The sequence below is a fragment of the Saimiri boliviensis genome, chromosome X (assembly GCF_048565385.1).
Source record: "Saimiri boliviensis isolate mSaiBol1 chromosome X, mSaiBol1.pri, whole genome shotgun sequence".
Classification (NCBI taxonomy): Eukaryota; Metazoa; Chordata; class Mammalia; order Primates; family Cebidae; genus Saimiri; species Saimiri boliviensis.
Window position 1 is genome coordinate 97,506,173 of NC_133470.1, and position 12,638 is coordinate 97,518,810.

Genomic DNA, 12,638 nt, shown 5'->3' on the forward strand with positions numbered 1-12,638 from the left:
TTGCTTTTCCATCATGTATTTTCTTTCCACTGCAGGCCTTTTCTCAAGCAACAGAGAATGTATTTTGTATTTGCCCAAATGCTGTCTTCTGTATCCACATGGTTGGCTATAATTCTTCTAATATTTATTAGCCTTTTCCCTGAGATTCTTCTGATAGTATTAAAGAACGTAAGACGAAGAAGTGCCCGGGTAAGAACTAAGTTTATCTTATAACCTGATTTTTGGAAGGGGCCTCAATATCTGCCGTGAACTAAAAACCTGATTTAGAAAATTACATTAGTTACAGCATGTTAAACCCCTCCTTACAGGTTCATCACTTAATTTCCTCTTCTGCATAAAAAGTATAGTAAAAACTTCGTTATCCAATGCAGGTGGTAAGTAGATTCCTTAATAGTGTTCTGTGTGACCTTTAGCAATCCATATGGAGTATCTCATATGCTCCATATGGAATTTTAAAAGGAAAAAATGATTTCATAGCCTAGAATTTTCACACCAGGAATTTCCACACCAACATTTCCGCTTTAAACTTAGAAATTTCCCTGTGGGCTGTTTGCAGATTTTTTTTCAGTTGATAAACCAATTTGCTTCTTTAAAACCTTTCCCCTTCCTTTAATTATAGTGCTGCTTAATCTCTGTGTTGCTTCTAGCCCTGTCTGTCCAGCAGTATATTTGAACCAAAGAGAATTCCCTGGATGTGATTTCTACATCCTTACACTCTGGAACACACTCATAAAAATTCAAGGTAGTTTTGTGAGTGTGTTTTTATTTTTCCTATTAAATTGTAAATTTCCTATGGGAATGAGAAGTTATTTTCTTTGCTGCCTCATTATGATATCTTTTAAACATTTTTTTAAAGAGCTTTTAAAGCGCAATAGGGAGATAAGCATGGAAAATAAAACTTTTGGCATATTTTGACCAACAGGCTAATTAAATATGTCATATTCTTGCCAACAGTAGCTGATTTTGTTAAACGACTGTTTCTGTCATATTGACATGAACTAGATCTTGTAGTACCTCCAAGGCAGTATTTCCAGGTAATATTCTAAGCTATGACTACCTGACCTATTTGATAAATTTGCCAACCAGTTTATCCACAAAACTTACATAATGATTTTGGTTTTACCTATTGAATTGATAGAATCCAGTGGTTGATATTACATAGACATGGGGACTTGAAATGATTAGAGTAGGAAAACCTTCAGCACTTAGAATTGCAAAAGAAGAGTTTCACATTACAAGTCAATGTCATCCCCAATCAAAACAAGAGAATTAACAGAGGGTACATTGATTCTTCATATGCAAGGCCAGTCAATGTATAGTTAGGTGGCCAGAATTGTCCTTAACTCCCTGCTTCTGCATGTCTTATGGACTGGAACTGGACACAATAATGTTAGCTTAGTTAGACTGCTTCACTGTAGTCTTGGGTTTGGTTTTATGATGGAAAAGTAGCATTCAAATACCTGATTATGTCTTAGTGTCGGGTGAACAGGGATAACAGGTTGATATAACAGACTCCACCCAGAATGTCTTATGTGGCAATTTGCATGAAACCAAATAAAATACGTTGCAATAAGAAATGATTTGGGGCTTTTTATAATAGAGAGTTTTCCAGGGAAGGATTTCCAAGTTGCTCTTCCATCCTCCTTATTTGGGAGTACACTTTGGAGTAATCCGAAATGTGTCTTTTATTTGAGGTAATGGAGCTCATGTTAAATAATGGCTCACACCCTGCATGGTCTCAAGATGATAGAAAAATCTCAGAAAACAAAACCTTCAAACTTACCTTCTTCTTTATTAGGCCCTCTCTTTAAGAAGTTAGACATTGGCTGGAGGTGACTCTTACATAGACCACTAAATTGTGGGATACTACTAAGCAGTCACAGATAAAGACTTAGAACATTTTCTTTCCATACAGATTCTGAACTTCTGTTGAAAGTATGGAGTTCTGGGACTGCATCCTTTTTTTACTTAGCAGCATAGACTGTTGCCAGGGGTTTAGCAGGAAATTTGTTATGGGTTATGTCCAGCATAGGAGGAATTCTAGTGTCTGTGCTATAGCTTGGCATGCTGATGTACTAGAACAACCAGAAAATTTTCCATAATCATTTTCATTCATGCAATCATTCATTCATTTATTCCTACCCTTGTTGAACCAATAAACATTTGTTGAACCGCCTACTGATGAACATCTCTCTTTACATCCAATGTCTGAAAGGCTAAATGGTTTTTCAGACTCTGTGGGATTTCGAGAGTTGCAAATGAGACAAAATGTTGTGGGCACTCAGCAGCGCTGCCTCTTTTTTTTTTCTTGTGAAAAAAATGCAAGAGCAAAATAGTGCAATATGAATGCATAAAGGCCTACTGCAACATGGCAGCCACGGCTATTCTGTTTACATAAGGCCCTATTTGGCTATATCAAAGAGGCGGAGGCCAACTTCTAAGATAAAGGAGAAAGAGTATGTTACTTTCCCCAAAATATTTTAGTCTTTATGCTCAGTGACCAACAGTCTTGACATTCTGTGTGATTTCCTACTTTGTTCAGAATTCCTTGCTAAGACATTGGCCTCATTTTAAAGAAAGGCAAAAGATACTGGATCTGCTCCATATCCTCATAGATCCCCCTAATGGGGTCAAATGTATGTTTCTACCTAGAGAAAATATCCCTGACTTCAACCAATAAGCATCATGAACACTTTATACATAGCCAGAAATGCGACAGGTCAGCTGCCAGTGCTATTCTTTTATGGGTCTTGGCAACTGCTTTGAGAAAGGGACTTAGCAGTGTGTAGTGAAAATGTCTCTATTGCATTTAAGAAAGAAGCTAAGCTATCTATATTTAACAATTCAATTATAACAATTCTGTTCAATTCAGCATAATTTGTATGAGTTAGCTACTGTACTAGGTGTTGGTAATTCAGGGATCAATCAGATGTGGCCCTAGCTCACAAGGGAGCTCTCATTCTAGTTAAGTTATAAGGAGCATTCATATGGAATCCTTCTGTAAGCAGGTGTTAAATGATAGCAGAATCAATGATATGGCTTGTTTTAACACAATTGGGCTATTGCAAGTCACTACCTCCTGAAGCTTCCAGTAAAATCGCTAGTATGGCAGCCTCCAGTGCAACTGAGTTCTGTTATAATGTTATAATGCTAGTATTACAAAGAGTTACACTATCTTCAAAAATAGGTTCTCTCAGCTGTTTAACTCAGTTGTAGTTAAGTCATATATCCATCGGCTGTATTTTTAGCAATGAGTTTAATTTTTTCCAAAGTTTCATTATTAAGAATTCTAGGCCGGGTGAGGTGGCTAAAGCCTGTAATCCCAGCCCTTTGGGAGGCTGAGGCGGGTGGATCACGAGGTCAAGAGATCGAGACCATCCTGATCAACATCATGGTGAAACCCCGTCTCTACTAAAAAAAAAAAAAAAAAAATACAAAAAATTAGCAGGGCATGGTGGCGCGTGCCTGTAATCCCAGCTACTCAGGAGGCTGTGGCAGGAGAATTGCCTGAACCCAGGAGGCAGAAGTTGCAGTGAGCCAAGATCGCGCCATTGCACTCCAGCCTGGGTAACAACAGTGAAACTCTGTCTCAAAAAAGAAGAAAAGAATTCTAGAGCTTTTCTTTAGCTTTATCAAGTGACAAAGCTGCATAGCAGTGCTGCCCATGGTATGTGATGAAACTATCATTGAGCACTGGACAGTGAAACAGCAAGATAACACCTCAAGGAAAGCTAAAGTATAGGATTTTTGTATTTCAAAAAGTTGTGTCCCCCCCCAAAACTGTCTATAAGTCAATGAAATATGCCTGGACTTTCTGGCCAAGTAGCCAATACCACTTCACATTTCTGGTGGAGAAATTTTCCACATTATCTCGTGTGAAGTTTTCTCATGTAGGTCTCCTTTTTGTTAACTTAGCCTGCTAGACGTAGGAAGACTATAATTTAATGGGAATGCACCCAGCAGCACGGCCATGCTTAGCATGGGATGTCAGCATAAACAGGAAGGAATATTTTATTACGTAGAGAGCTCTTTCAGAGTGGCAGACAAAGAAGGGAAGAATGTCAATGGTCTGAGCCAAATTTCCAGAGAAAGCACTTTGGAAATTTTGGAGAATATAGTTGATCATTATAATAATGATGATTACTATTATGGTTCTTAAAGTGTCATATACAACCATGGGTTCAGAGGGCAATAGCCCTGATAGCTGGATTAGACAAAAATAAAGTTTAATCCTAATGTCGTGGCGATTGAGATGGGCCTTTATCCATTGGCCTCTTTGACATACTGCTAATTGAGCTGCTGTCAAAGCTCTCTAGATGACTGCAAAGGAATGTGGAAATTTCATTCTGTTTTAGCTCATTGTCTCCTGTTTTCCCCACCCCACCCCACTGCCAGTTGCTAGCTATATCAATTTTTTTATTGCTTTAGTTACTCTTTCCATGCTTTCTCCTGCTTTCTGTACTTTTATTTCCTTTATAAAGTAGTTTTAACACCTAATCTATTAACTCCTAAAATTTCTGCTTCATAGAAATAATTTTATCTCCGATGGTTGGACACAAGTTTTTGAGCACACCAAAACATGCTTACCGTTACAGTCTTGAATAGATAGGTTTGTGCATTAAACACGGGGGTGGGGGAACTTGATATCGTGCTAATCTTGTTGCAGAGTTTTTGCCCATGAAATAGAAGATAGAAAAAATTAAAATCTTTTTCTCAGAATCTAAATATTCTCTAGCTTTATCAATTGGTAATTTGCATTCTACCAACATGTCTACCAACTTTCTTCATTCTACCAACTTTCTTCATTTAAGGTAAAATACAAACAAAAAAATACGGTTGTCAAAACATGAATAAATTATTTACCTTTAAAAGTTTAATTGTTTATTAGAATCTTGTGGATACATATGTTACTTTAGCTGGTTTCTTTTTCTAAGCACATTTTAAGTCACTAAATAGACTATATGGGTAATCTTTATTAGCAGAGTTGTTTAACTCATCCACATTGTTGACCACTCATCTTCTGTTTTGCTTGGGCAATGGCAAAACTGACTGTATATTTCCTTACAATTTCAGGCACATAATCAGAAGGAAAAAAAATAACCTTAGGTTTGCTAGTTAAACTGTATCAGTTTTTACTTTTCTGAGTGTTTCAAGGGGAGAAAAATACCTTACCTAGGTAAAATTTAGCCTACCTTTCTAAAGAGAACTTTTTAGGAAAAACAGGGAAACCAATCAAATTAGATTGTAAGAAAGGAAGTTAAGCATTGGTCAGAGGCAAATGGGACTGAAATGTGGTATCACCAAGTGTTTTCCCATTGTTCTTTTTGATTTGATTTTTATCCTGCAACTGCTTAAGAGCAGTCAGTCCCTTCATAGTGTATCTGTACAGTTGGATAGGGGAGATAATTACTTCAAGATAGATTGGTGATTGACAATGGACCCTGGACATAGCTCTTTGAGCAGTGGATTTTAAACAAATGTAGGATAGTGAATTAATGATTAGAGATAAGTCTTATTTTAATGAGAAGTAGATTTTAAAGCTGTTTTATTTAAAATAGTCAGTTTTCCCATTAACAAAGTAATTTCAAATTGATAAGTAGAGAAATAGTAGTTGGCACATAATAATAGACTATTCCTATCTGACTCTGCTTTTACTTCAGAAAATAACGTCTTCAAAACTAACATATCATTTCAGCTTCAAATTCTCAAGGTTTCTTTTTAAATGTCTTAGATTTGAGAGATTATTTACTTTTTTTTTTGGTTTCTGCATTTCTCTTTTTTCTACTGCAATTTTCCACCTTTTGTGCAATTGTGAACAAGGTAACGAAACGCCTCCCTTCCTCAGGAACATCTACTATCTTCATGCTTTCTCAAACTTCCAGCAATCACAGTTTCTCTTGGAGTGAATAAGGTGATTTTCTTTCTTAATGTACCAACTTGCTTGCATTATCATTTGCCTGACACCATTTTCTGATTCTTTATGAAAAATTACTTCTCATGACTCATTTTATATCTTCTATTGATACTTAGAGTATTTTGTCATTTTTTTAAATCATTTGTTCACCTTCCAAATTGTCACACTGAAGAGGAAGTAATTTTTAAAAGCTCGAACCATGGTTCTATAGCCTTCGTCGATCCACGATATGCAGTAGCCATGGTGTGTTAGAGCTAGTCTGTTCACCAGGACAAGAATGTTTTGCACAAATATCTCTTTGTTTGATATACTCACAGCACCGGCACAACTCTCAGAGGTGTTCACCAAAAGGATGGTAAGGTTTACTAATCCATATTGATTCATCTTACCATATTACTTACCAGTGCCATTCCAGAAACCCGTTTGCCACATAGACTACTGTTGTCTATTATTTCTACCACAAAAACAATTTGAGTTGGAGACTTTCGTAGGCCTTTGAGTGTATTTATTTGAATGTGATACATTTACTATATAGTGTAATCATTGTACTTTTGGCCAGAATAGTAGTCTATAGGAAATGAATGTTTCTTTTTTCTTTTACCTTTTTTTTTTTTTAATTGCCAGGTAGGTTAACCAATTTTCAAATGAGTTAAGTATCTTTGCCTCACTATTACAGAGTAATCTGAGCTGTAGAAGGGCATCTGACTCATTATCCGCCAGACCTTCAGTCAGACCTCTTCTTTTACGAACATTCTCAGATGAATCTAATGTACTGTAACAGGTACCTAGTGTTAAACAAATGGGCTGGCTTTAAAAAAACAGATTAACAGCATTATAAAGAAAAAAATGAAAATATCACTCTCTAAATTTCTCTGCTGTTGGTGTGGTGAACTTTACAGTATTCTTTGCAAAAATATAAAGATGCATTACTTGGAATATGGGGAAATATGCATTTTTAATTTGCTAAGCCTGTCAAAATAAAATGTTAAATATTTTTTAGAGCCAAATGTTGATATAGCATATTTAATTTGTAAGGGGAAAGTTGTCATGGCAGGACCATCTTGTGAAAATGTGTGTTAATGTTGATCAGGAATATAACTTTGATTTATAAAGATCATTTGGAAAATTAAAAATAAATATTCCAAAATTGCATCTGTATAACATCAAGTCAATTTAGCATTGCATGTTCTCTTGGGAATTATGTGAAAATAACTAAATGTGTTTGTACCTTCATGTGCTGTGTCTGTGTGTTTGCAGGTACTGTATATACTTACGTCCTTGTAAATGTCTGGTCCCCTAATAGATAGCAATGAACCAGTCTAATCATAACTTTTCTAATGTCAAGTTTTATTCAAGCTAAATGTTTCAACTTTCAGAGGTAAAATCTTTTGTAGCCATTCAGGGGGATGCTTGCCTAATGATATAAAACGCTTTATAATTAATATTTCAAAAAATGATTAAATTCACTTTATAATATATTGTTTCACTTACCCTCAAAAATATTTGGGAGGAATTGACTAATTGTGGGAGGGACCCTTGAACTCAGAATGACTCCTTATGTGTAGTCTATATTTCCTTCAGTGGGGGCCTTTAACAACCCATACCTCTGGAGGTCTTTTATTCATCCATAGAAATTTAGAGTAATTCATGAATGAGGCTTCCAAGCTTGTCAGCTTGGAAACAATTCTACACAGCTTAGAGCGGGGCCATCTTTCATGCACACATAAAAATTAATGATCATCATGAATAGAAATTGTGCGTTCACTTCGAAGCTAATAATTGTGAGTCCACCTCATAGGCCCATAGTTTTTCATTAGCTGTCAACTCCGCCACCTTCTGGCAAATAATATAAGTTAAACTAATGAATTGAATCCATTGGTTCTCCTGTCTCCTGGAGTTCATCACAGTCTGCTTCTGCACTGTTATTTTAGAGGCAGGCTCATTTTGCCACAGTTAGCATCTTTTTACTCATTTTTGAACAACTTACCTGCATATGTTTTCCCATAGTAGTGAATCTGCTTCACAAGTAGCCTTCAAAGTCTTTGACCCCTTTGTCCCAGATTGCTTTGCTCTAAGCTGTGTGATGCATTTTAGCTATATTGTTTCTGGTTAATTTTGTATCCCCCTGGATTGCTCTCTCTAGCTTGGTCTGTGGTTTGGGGGACTGGGCTGGATAGAAGACACTGCTATTGCTTTTGGCCTCTCCAGGGCCTTATCTCCTACAATGTCTACCATAGAACTGAGGAAGTATTTTTTAAAAACAATTGTCTTATTTTTAATATAGTTATTTCTTCCAGAAATAGATTTTCATGTGGCTTTATTTCTCCTCCAGGGACAATAATTAGCAGTTAGTTAAGGCACCTAGTATGTTCCTTGGTTGGTAAGAAAACTACCTAACTCCTCAATGTGAGTTACATTCTCAATATTAATGGGCAACCTTATTTTGGTTAGAGTCACCATGATCCCCTGCAGAGCTACCTGAAAACCTACTAGTGGTTCTAGAGAATGTGGAACATAAATAGAAATGGAAGGTATTCTAATGAACTTCTAGTCCAACCATGGCAAAGGAGGTGTCCCAGAATGGGAAGAAAATAGCATACTACTTAAGACCTTCCACTACTCAGGTTCAAAAAGATTTGAGTTTTAGGGTGGAGAATCAGTTAGGCTCCCTGTTTTGACATACGACTTCCATTTCTTATCATACTTGACTTAGGACACTTGATGATCAGTTTGTCTGTCGTGCACTGTCCTGATAATAGCATTTGATGATGTTTAGAGTACAGAGAAGAATCTACAGACTTGCTAGGGAAATATCCATGGTTTCTCTTCCAAAAAGATGAAGCATAAGAAAAAACGGAAGAATCAGTTGACTCATACATACGTGATCTACCAAAAGGAAAATTAACTTTCATATTGTATGGGGACAACATGCTTCTTTCAGTAAAAAAGAAGAATATTTTCACAATAATCTTCCAAAGCTGAATATATCTTTAGACTTCCTCTATCACAATTAACACATCAAGAAAAAACAGTAATCATTCATTAAACATTTCCTGAGCATCTGCTGTGTGGTTGAAACTATATACTAGGTGCTGGAGATAGAAGATAAATAAAACGTTCCTGTTTACAAGGACCTCCCAGCCTAGAGGAGAAGGGATCATAGCAAGGTAAACTGCTGCTATGGTAGATAATCCTAGAGGTAGAAAGTATTAGGAGAGCCCTGGAACAATCCAAAAGCAAAAAGCAAGCCTGAATCTATTCAGCTAACAAATGAAGAAAGGATTAAAATCTGGTTATAGTGTCACTCTTTTTTTCCCCTGCATGTGAATAAAACTTGGCACTTTGTTAAGACAGTTGCTTTACTCTCCTAACAAAATTTACTACTTGATTTACTTCTGAAAATGCTAAACAGATGGTTTCACATTATTGTTAAAATAAACCTTTTAAATCTCTGTATTTTACATTTTTCAGAATCTGAATCTTGAACTGCCTATGTTATTGTCCTACAAGCATACTGACAGTGGTTACAGCTAAAACAGAAAGTATGAAGAAACAACTACAAAAAATTATCATCTCAGGATACTCGATATGCAACACACTAAACCACTCTCATGTTTAGAGTTCACAATAAATGTTCATTAAAATACCAAATGATTCTCTTAAGCATTTATAATTATTGTAAGTAGCCTTTATGGCCAAAGCTGTTAAGTTAAGAATTATATGAAAGTTGAAAGCAAAAATACTTAGAATTCTGGCTTTAGAGAGAATAATATAACTATCAAATGGGTGCTCTTTTAACCCATGAACTTTGTGAATGGATTTAAATACAGTAGTATAAAGTAGAAGTTATGCAATGAGAACGAATAGATTTTGCTAATACTACTTTTTTTGCCTGGCAGAAGAAATAGACTATTTGGATCACATTTCTTGTTCCTCCTGAATGATCATCTTAAATTATTTTTTTTTCAAAAGTACATAAGGAATACTTGAAAATACAGAAGAACTAAGTAGTATCAATGCATCAGACAGAATAGTTAATCCCTTCTGTTTGCCCACATGCTACTTATGTCTTGGTAGAGTATTCTTGCCAAAAAATACCTTGAACACTTACGTGGAAAGTGTTAATTTATGGGTATTTTTGTGGGAATAGAAAAAAAATTGTTTGTTTTTTTGTTCTTCTGAATTATACCCCACTTATGGGTGTAAGGCTACTAGACTTTGAAAATAAAGTATAAAACATTTCCAATCACTTAGTAGCCCCTCAAAGTAGGAAATAAACAGATTTTTCCAGTGTTGATTTTACTGGGATCTGCAATAAGGTAGTTTAAACCATACTTATATAAAAATAAAGGTAATTCTGAATATCAGCCTTTTATAATTTTATGTGAAAAGGAAGAAGAATCACTTATTTTAAACTGTTGACGGTTTTTATTTGAAAGAGATTGCATTTATCATATATGCAGTGCTTTTTCTTAAGCTTGGCCAATTTGGAAAGGGAAAAGGATCCATCCCAAAAGATGGTTCAGCTTATAGAGCCATGACTGTGAAAAATGAATGTTGTCTCTTAGTTAACTTGGACAGGGCAATGGTCTAACTCTAAACCATGAGATTGACCTTGGTAAAGTCCTTGACTAGCTGAACTAGAAGGAAGGTGTAGCCTTCTAATTAGTTCACTTGAAACATAAATGTGAAATGTCTTCATTCAATGTTAAACACAGTTTTTTTTAGATATAAATGATCATATTTATTTGACTCCTAGTTTTTTGGCATGCCTGTACTTACTAATGTTTATATTGTACCTTGATTTGGGAAAGTGTTGGAGTTAAGATGTATTATATTTAATATAGTCCATGTGGCACATTTGATTCTTCCACATATATTTTGTGTTAATGTTTAGATATGATTTCTTTCTAAATTCTAGAAAAGAACATAATTTCAGTTATCAGAAACCATTCCATCATTATGGACCGTTTTTCATTATTTCATTTGTTCTCATTTATCAGTATTATTTTTGAGCATTTTGTTACATGTCATTCACAACTTACCGAAGTGTGCTGTGTTCTGGTAGCCCGTATTTAAGGTAAGCTGCTGAAAACAAAGTCTCTATATTCTTTGCCTATTCCAAAGAGTTAAAAAGTCTACCCAGGAAAGCTTTTGATATTTTGTGTTTGTGTTCTTGTTCTTATGGTTGTTGTTACTGTATTATTATTGTTGTTGTTTTACATAAAATCTATGGGAACTGTGAATACAGACGAGAGCCACAGTAGAGAGGCTTGTTTAATGCAGTACCATTAGAGGGTTCACAGAATAATCTAGTAGAAAAATGACTGGTTACATGTAAAATTCCTTCCAGGCAGAGAGAAAGACTAAAAGTAAGGGGGATTTAGAGTTATATCTCAGCTATGCATTACATGGTAACACTGCAGCTCAAATTGAGAATGGCAATGATACATGATATCATGGCCTAGATCCTTGAGCCGGACCTGGCTTTCCTTTTTAAAAGATATTTCATTGAAGAACAAAAAAACGGCTAGTGTGGGGTTAGCAGATTGGACAACTGAAACAAACCATGCAGTATTCCTAGCACTACAATGTAATCACCCTATTTGTAACAGAGAAAGGAGAAAAAATGTAATAATAGGATCATATACCTATAATTTGAATAATTTTGAGCTATCAAAATGTCTTTGTAATTTTCACAACTGTTGTTCATTGTTTGACAATGTTACCTACTAAACTGAAAACATTCATTCCATATCTACTACATATACACCAGCAACAGTAAAAAGTAAGCCTAACTTTGCAAAATTCATAATAATTTAGTGATGGAATTTTTTAATAACATGCAGTACATAAATGTGCAGATTTTATGCGTGTTGACAAGATCATTTTTCAGCTTGCAAAATGGGACTGCAGTATTACATTTTTCACTTAAGCAATTTTTTACATCTGAGTTGTTGCTTTCTAAAATGAATGTGAATGCCATCTTTTATGACTGCAACTTGCCTTTTCCATTACAGAAATTTTTGTTTGATGTAATCAATAAACTTTGGTATGATATGATTGATATTTCAGCCTCTTTTTTGGAAAGGTCTCAGTTTGACATTAATATAGAAGCAATATTGGTGATGGGAGAGAAGTTTCTAGTTTCTTCTTCAGCTGGTATTTTATAGCAATACCTAATTGGGGAGGGTAAGATACGTGTCAGGAGTTTTTAATGAGACTGTATCTTGTTACTGTATATATAAAAGTTTAGCCAAATCAGCAAGTCCATATTGAAAGTCTACTTTGTGCTTGGCAGTGTGCTTGATGTCACCCATGCATTGAAGGTAGTCTATGTATGGTCTGTGTGGTCTGTTTCTTCAACCCATTGAAACCATTTGATTATTCAAGTAAGCAAACATGAAGGTATTTTGCAGTAGCTTGAAAACTTGTTCCAAAGATGTGTGCATACACAGCACTTCCTACACCTCTTCTTACATTGCTCAGCCTGCACCCAAGACCTAGTGAAAGTCCTTTTTCTTGAAAAACCCCACTGTCCTTGACTGCCAAGAAGCGAAAGTTGCTCTACTGAAACTGGTCTCATTGCATTTCTACATTTCAGTCTCTATGTTTTGGTAGTCTTGTAGTCTGTTGGTCTTTGATCTTTATTTAGTGTGTATTTTCTTCTTTTTCATTAAGTGGAAAATGTCCTGTATTCAGAAGTGAAACCTGAATTAAAGTA

General features: G+C 35.4%; 1 protein-coding gene across 10 annotated transcripts in view; it reads left to right on the plus strand.

Annotated features, from left to right (window-relative positions):
* The window catches only part of ATP11C (ATPase phospholipid transporting 11C (ATP11C blood group)), a 204,260-nt gene extending 192,286 nt beyond the window's left edge, over positions 1-11,974 (plus strand). For 5 of the 10 annotated variants that reach the window (XM_039464105.2, XM_074391506.1, XM_074391501.1 and 2 more), the window contains 3 exons: positions 36-189; positions 6,591-6,695; positions 9,386-11,974. In XM_039464105.2, coding sequence (XP_039320039.1) covers positions 36-189; positions 6,591-6,692 — 256 coding nt within the window. In that variant the 3' untranslated portion in view covers positions 6,693-6,695; positions 9,386-11,974. Of the gene's footprint in view, positions 1-35; positions 190-308; positions 375-6,590; positions 6,696-9,385 lie in introns of those variants that run through there. The other 5 variants (XM_039464106.2, XM_074391503.1, XM_003940722.3 and 2 more) reach the window with 3 other exon arrangements.
* Positions 11,975-12,638: the final 664 nt, after the last annotated feature.